Source organism: Anarrhichthys ocellatus, unplaced genomic scaffold (assembly GCF_004355925.1).
Source record: "Anarrhichthys ocellatus isolate YVR2014 unplaced genomic scaffold, GSC_Weel_1.0 scaffold52, whole genome shotgun sequence".
Taxonomy (NCBI): Eukaryota; Metazoa; Chordata; class Actinopteri; order Perciformes; family Anarhichadidae; genus Anarrhichthys; species Anarrhichthys ocellatus.
In genome coordinates this window covers 2,528,873-2,535,012 of record NW_022280082.1, presented here as the reverse complement: position 1 = coordinate 2,535,012, position 6,140 = coordinate 2,528,873, and the positions used below count along the sequence as shown (strand labels likewise).

General features: G+C 44.6%; 1 protein-coding gene across 1 annotated transcript in view; it reads right to left on the bottom strand.

Moving 5' to 3' along the window:
- Positions 1 to 6,051, bottom strand: part of sec63 (SEC63 homolog, protein translocation regulator) — a 6,858-nt gene extending 807 nt beyond the window's left edge. The window contains exons 1-16 of the mRNA XM_031870318.1: positions 5,810 to 6,051; positions 4,843 to 4,942; positions 3,562 to 3,676; positions 3,198 to 3,310; positions 2,830 to 2,891; positions 2,665 to 2,723; positions 2,488 to 2,538; positions 2,270 to 2,378; positions 2,032 to 2,126; positions 1,764 to 1,896; positions 1,568 to 1,660; positions 1,268 to 1,413; positions 1,032 to 1,179; positions 573 to 655; positions 295 to 366; positions 18 to 170 (exon numbers count right to left, since the gene is read on the bottom strand). Of these exons, the coding sequence (XP_031726178.1) occupies positions 18 to 170; positions 295 to 366; positions 573 to 655; positions 1,032 to 1,179; positions 1,268 to 1,413; positions 1,568 to 1,660; positions 1,764 to 1,896; positions 2,032 to 2,126; positions 2,270 to 2,378; positions 2,488 to 2,538; positions 2,665 to 2,723; positions 2,830 to 2,891; positions 3,198 to 3,310; positions 3,562 to 3,676; positions 4,843 to 4,942; positions 5,810 to 5,933 (1,656 nt within the window). The 5' untranslated portion in view covers positions 5,934 to 6,051. The remainder of the gene's footprint in view (positions 1 to 17; positions 171 to 294; positions 367 to 572; positions 656 to 1,031; positions 1,180 to 1,267; positions 1,414 to 1,567; positions 1,661 to 1,763; positions 1,897 to 2,031; positions 2,127 to 2,269; positions 2,379 to 2,487; positions 2,539 to 2,664; positions 2,724 to 2,829; positions 2,892 to 3,197; positions 3,311 to 3,561; positions 3,677 to 4,842; positions 4,943 to 5,809) is intronic.
- Between the last annotated feature and the right edge of the window lie 89 nt (positions 6,052 to 6,140).

The following is a 6,140-nucleotide window of genomic DNA, read 5'->3' as shown; positions in this document are numbered from 1 at the left end:
AGGGATTGGACACGTACATTTCCTGCCACGTTGCCATTGGCCTGCTTGGCTTTAGCAGGTGCAGGAGTGGCCTTCTTCTTGGTTAATTTTTTCTTCTTTGACTTGGCTGTCTTTTTAGCAGCTTTATTCTTGTTCTGCCACACTTTTGTTTTGGTTTTACTCGACTCTCCCTGTTTGACACACATAGAAAACAAGGTCAGGTACGCACGTCACGACTTCTTTAAGCTTTTAATCATCGGACCCAAACAGAGTGAAGGTGTGGTCTAAATGGGTCAGAGTGTGTGTTCTCCTTACAGCTTCCTCTGCAGCGGCGGCAGCCTCCTCTGATAGACAAGGTGTGGAGTCCTGTTCCTTTTCAAACACCTCCTGCACACACAGTTCACGCCACAGTTAATTCATGCTTTTCCACAATGCTTACAGTCCACAGCACACTCTAGTGGGCATCCATGGAACTGCACCTCCAATGCAACATTTAAAAAAGAAATCCATTGGAGTCACAGATGTTGGTTTCTAGTGACTCCTTCATATGTAGGATAAAGTCAGTGTTTGACCAAATGCAAACAAATCCTTACCGACATCCGTTTTCTTGTTAGAGTGACAGTTACTGTGACAATAGACCCTGCTGTGATGTTATTGCTGTCTTCATCGTCAAGGACTGCAAAGAAAAAAGAAATACATCTTTCAGTAACCAAAGAAATCTGTGTAGTTCTATAATACTTTGGTGGAAAATGATTTAAAATCTCACTGATTAGTAGTTCGGGTAAACTGGACAACGTCACACGTTTTCAAACTTAATTTCCAGAGAAACTGTGCTCATACTTTATGGTGTGGCACATAACTACATCACTACTTCTTTGATCTGTAACTACTAAAGCATTGCTCAAAAGACCCTTTATGTTATACACCTCTCTCTATACTTCAGTGACGTCTTCAGTCGTCGTGTAAAAGACTAAGATGGTTACGGGAGACGTGTCACCGGTCGGCTGGTGGACAAACGGAGTCTGTTTGTAAGCGGGAGTGTTCGGACTGACCCTGCAGTTTGGTGTCCATGGTGATGTGAGGGAAGCTGCCCAGCACAGCGATGACCTCATCGTACTTCTCCTCCCCCAAGAAACGCAGCATGCTGCGTCTGTCGGAGTCCTTGAGACTCACCAGGTCCTGGAGGCTCCGAACTTTATACTAGAGAAGAGAAGGCAGAATATACATTGACCCATTGCACGACCGAAACCTATGTTTCTCTCTGCGTGTGCAGACACTCTGTAGTTACCTTCTTAGAGATGCAGTAGCGGAGGTGCTCCTCCTCAAAGTGGGGCAGCTGTAACAGCGGTGACTTTGACTCCTGCAGACCCTGCACTATCATCTGGGTCAGCTTCATACAGTTCTCTATGGTGACCAGTCGAGGAGCATGGAAACCTGGAGGCAATGGGCCGAATTATCAAAGACGTTCTTATGTGGGTTGAAGCTTGTGAGAATATTATTCAAAGTGATAACTTCTGCTCCCATTAAACTGGACTTACGTGTGTGTGTGTGTGTGTGTGTGTGTGTGTGTGTGTGTGTGTGTGTGTACCTCCTCTGCTGTTGGCCATCATGGTAAGCTGACAGCCCACGTTGATCATTTCCTGCAGCAGAGCTGGGCTCTTCCTCACCACAAACCTCTGATCTGGAACCCAAATATACATGTATCACATGTTGTATCATATTATTAGGAAATCAGTAAGCAGTGTTCCAATGGACATGGCACTCTTAAGAGTAGCTTGTCCTACCTTCCTCCAACTCATCTGATACGTCCATGCGTGCCAGGTGGGCAAGCACTAAGACTCTGGCCTTCAAACTGTAAGGATAGCAGAATGGAGGCTCCTTCTTCTTCACGTTGATATTTCCCAACTCACGTATCAACTGCAAGACAGACAGGAGAGGTTGTTTATTGACACACACACTCTTCCCTTTGAATTCCTCACACGGATGCAAATCTTTGCGAGCCCGAGGAAGTTGCTCACACACACACACACAAGCATTGACGTTTGTCATCACCTGTGGCACCTCGATGTTGTCCGTTGGTCGTATGGTGGCGTCTTTATTGCTGCGAGGGTCAAACTCAAACGCTGCTGTCAACACCATCGCCAACCCTGGAAGGAAGAATTGGTGAAAATCAGAATGAGTCAAAAAGAGATGACAGGACACGGAGACTCATAAACAGAAACCTGCTGGTTGTTAACCATGGGTGCATCTGGTCAAAGTCTCGTATATTATGACAAGAAGGGAGACTCACGCTTCATGTTCATGTTGGGCGTCTTGTACATGAAATGCATGAAGAGCTGAGTGGTGTTGATGAGAATCTGGTCCCCGCTGTATCGGATGGAGCGGTACCACCATGTGCCCTACGACATCGATGCACAAAAAAAAGGAATAGAGAGTAAAGGTGAGAAATATGGAATATAAAAAGAAGAGAGGGCAACTGTTTGATACCATCTATTGCACACGACTTACCACAACCACAGGAAGGATGACCATAAAGGCTAGTCCATATACCAACAGCACCTACAGGAGAAAGCAAAATATAATTATTTATTGATGACAGTGGCTCTCTGCAAGTATAATACAAAACATTTCAAGCAAATCAAGTTAGGTTTATCTATTAAAATTACAGATTCAATAAGAATATACCAGCATTGAGTTCTTCTGGTCAACAATCCAGGCCGGCAGGGCGATACCGAAGCTGGTTGCTGGAAAAAGAGATGGACATGAGAGGCAAAATCTCCTGCTGCAGTGAAGATAGCGTGATACACAATTATGTCATCTAAACTGATAACAATGGGCGGCTTCACTCACCTCCTGGACCATCTGGGTTACCGTATTGTTCCCAATTCTGTCGAGACTGTTCATTGGTCAGACTGTGGAAAAATTAAATAACTCAATTACCTCAAAATTCTGGCCTTTCAATTGATAAATATGTGTGATTATGCAAATATTCATTAGAAAACTCTTCAAAATTACCTCACATCTCCTCTCTCAACTACAGGACATAACTATGATTTTAGTAATTGTTTTTAATTCCTGTTTATTTTCATTTAGTTTCCATTTTGCTGATTGTACTGTTGGAAAAAACATCTTAATCTCAATGTGACGGATTAAATAAAGATAAAAAAGCAGCATTCTTGCTGTCTGGCACACAAAGTGAGGACCTAAAGGACACTTACGCAGCATAGGCTTTGGCAATCCTCATGAACGTGGCCTCATCACCACCTTTGTCAGGATGGTACTTGAGGGACAGCACACGGTATTGCTTCTTGATTTCTGACAGCAATGCACCCTGGAGACAGAATAACACTTACAATTCATTACGACACCACATATATACAGCGTGAGTAACAGATACAATACAGCGGTACCTCAAAAGAGATGAAAGATGATATTTTTATCTCGCGTTTTATCTTCAGAAGTTACGAGTCTAATATCGTGTGCGCACAAGATCAAACGTGTCTTTGGGGACTTTAGAGGCTTTGTAGAATATAGCAGACTTTATGTATGTGTGTGTGAGAGTGTGTGTGTGTGGGGGTTTACCGGGTCCAAGTTGAGGACTTCATATGGATTGTACTCCTGGTACTCTCTGTCCAGCTTGGACACCTTGTAGGCTAGCAGCAGGAACACAGCCCAGCCGAACAACAAGGCCGCTTTCCTGAAAATGGCAACACACAAACAGGAAAAGTATGTCTGTCTCACTCACTCACTCACTCTCTCACTCTCTCTCACACACACACACACACACACACACACACACACACACACACACACGTACGTCTGCACTCCCTCGAGGAAAACATCAGGCCCGTCTCATTTTTACCAGACTGTTTGGAGTTAAGACAGGGAAGCAGAAGCAATCTGCGATGTCATCTAGCTTTCAGGATGTAAAGCTACGAACATTAGACTACTGCATACAAAGCAGAGAGAGGGGGCGGGACATGTTCTGACATTGTTGTTGTTTGGTTATGCATTGAAGTTGAACTTGTTTCCATGACAATGGCAAAAACCCTATGGCCTAACTCTGCAGCATCTGTTGCTATGACAACCGCTCTACTGGCCTGAGTTGTCTGGGCGGCTCAAAAACAGAAAAAAATAAAAGATACATGATGGATTCCTGTAATAAACACCAGCATTATGATACAGTGGGAAAACAGACACCGAGAGGCTGATTCATTCCACTTATATACTGATGTACATGCTGGATGCTCCAGAGACGCTGAACCTCACTTGAAAACCCATCTTTCCATCAACCCACACACACACACACACCGAGTAAACAACACTGAGAAAGCACGTTTGTGTGAAGAGAAATGCTAAACAGTGCAACGCGGTGTTTACACTCACTTAGAGGTTTACACACGAAAAACAACATCAGCCAAACACGAGCGCTTCCACACACGCATATAACCTCAGGTCTGCCTACGCTGTTTACAGCGTGGTCCTTTTGCCTCTTCACACACACACACAACAGTAACAACATCTCTGTCCAGCTGCAGACACACACCAGTAAGAACCAGTAAGACATCAGGAAGAGCTCCGGATGGAAGGACGAGTGATGCCCAAACAACAGAGGAGATGTGACATTTGACGACAAAGGAGAATGGAGCAAACCTGTTATTAAAGTGCCGGGCAAATTATGGCCAATCATACGTGAAGACGTTTAAATGAGACTGAAGCTGCACTTGGATTAGGTGTAACGTAGTCCCCATAAATAACTACCAACAGTGAATAATTCAAAAGAACAACCAACTCAAGACTTCTCGGGCCAGCTGTCATGACGAAGAGCGTAATAATCCACCCTTCACAAATAATGTGACTCACTTTAGTGTTGGGACGATGCTCTGCTGCGACTTCATCAGCCTGAGCTGGTACCACAGACACCGGCCATGTACCCTCCTCAGGCTTTTCAGACGCAGTTGCTCTGGAAAGAGGATGGACAGAGAGAGAGAGAGATTACAGACACACTAGTAGCATCATACTGGTCACAATCACCTCAATCAAGCACCGGTAATTTGGTGAGGATTACTGGTGCTTGAAGTTAAGAATGTGAAACATGGGTGAGTGACATTCTCACTGAGAATATATCATTATTGTGGATATGTTAGCCAAGCAGGCAGAGGTATTAATATCGTATCTGTTAACGCCATGGTGTTAACTAACCTGATTTATAATGCAATATTTAATCTTATATCAACAAAATCAATGGCGACTTGTCATCCAACTATTCCCAGTAGACCAGTTGAGTAAAGTGTGCTCGCATTGGTTACGTAACCCATGTTAGATATGCTCTGCTGTTGACAAAGAAATAGCTGTAACGTAGCTGAGATAAGAGTGTATCAGGATAAGGTCAACAAAGCTACAAGCTTGAGAACAGAGAGAGTGACGCTGGTTTTTGGGGGTTGAAGCTCTCGCATAACTAAGCTAGCACTTAACTCGTTTTTATCCACCGAAGAAGGCTAATGTTACAAATGTGACGTTAAGACAAATTGACGGTGATTGGAAACATTACAGCTGGTGGAGGTAAACCGAGTTAACACTTGTACTTAACTCTGAACAGTGAAAGAGACGTGGGCATCATCTTTGTAGCGTCTGCTAGCTTACATTTACAAGTTAATGACACGTCGGGTTAGGTCACACAGCCTCTCCGCATCGAGTAGCAAGCTAGCCAGATTAACAAGAGTGCCAGTTGGTGAGCCTTTATCGTTACAAGACAAGCTAACTTCACGTTACACTAGTTCTGCTAATGAGTTAGCCGAGTTAGCACTGAGCCAGACATCTCGGGCCTTACCAGCATTCTGATCCCGGGGCCAGAGGTAATATGTAGCCGGGATCACAATAAGACCGACGAAGGACGTGAGGAAGTAGAAAAAGGTATTGCCGCTGTCATCGTACTGGAACTGCTGCCCGGCCATTTCGTAGCGGCGCTTGAGTCGCCCTTCTTCTTCTCCACCGCTGCGCTTCTTCCGCCTTCTAGCCCAATGTGTGCGACTTGACAGACCGTTAGCTAGCCAGCTAGCATCCAGCCAAGATAGCTCTTGATCATCGGTGTACGTGGTGTACGCATGCGCAATGTTGCCTTTCTTCTTCGTCTTTTTCACTGGTCGATTCAGCGCTGTTCC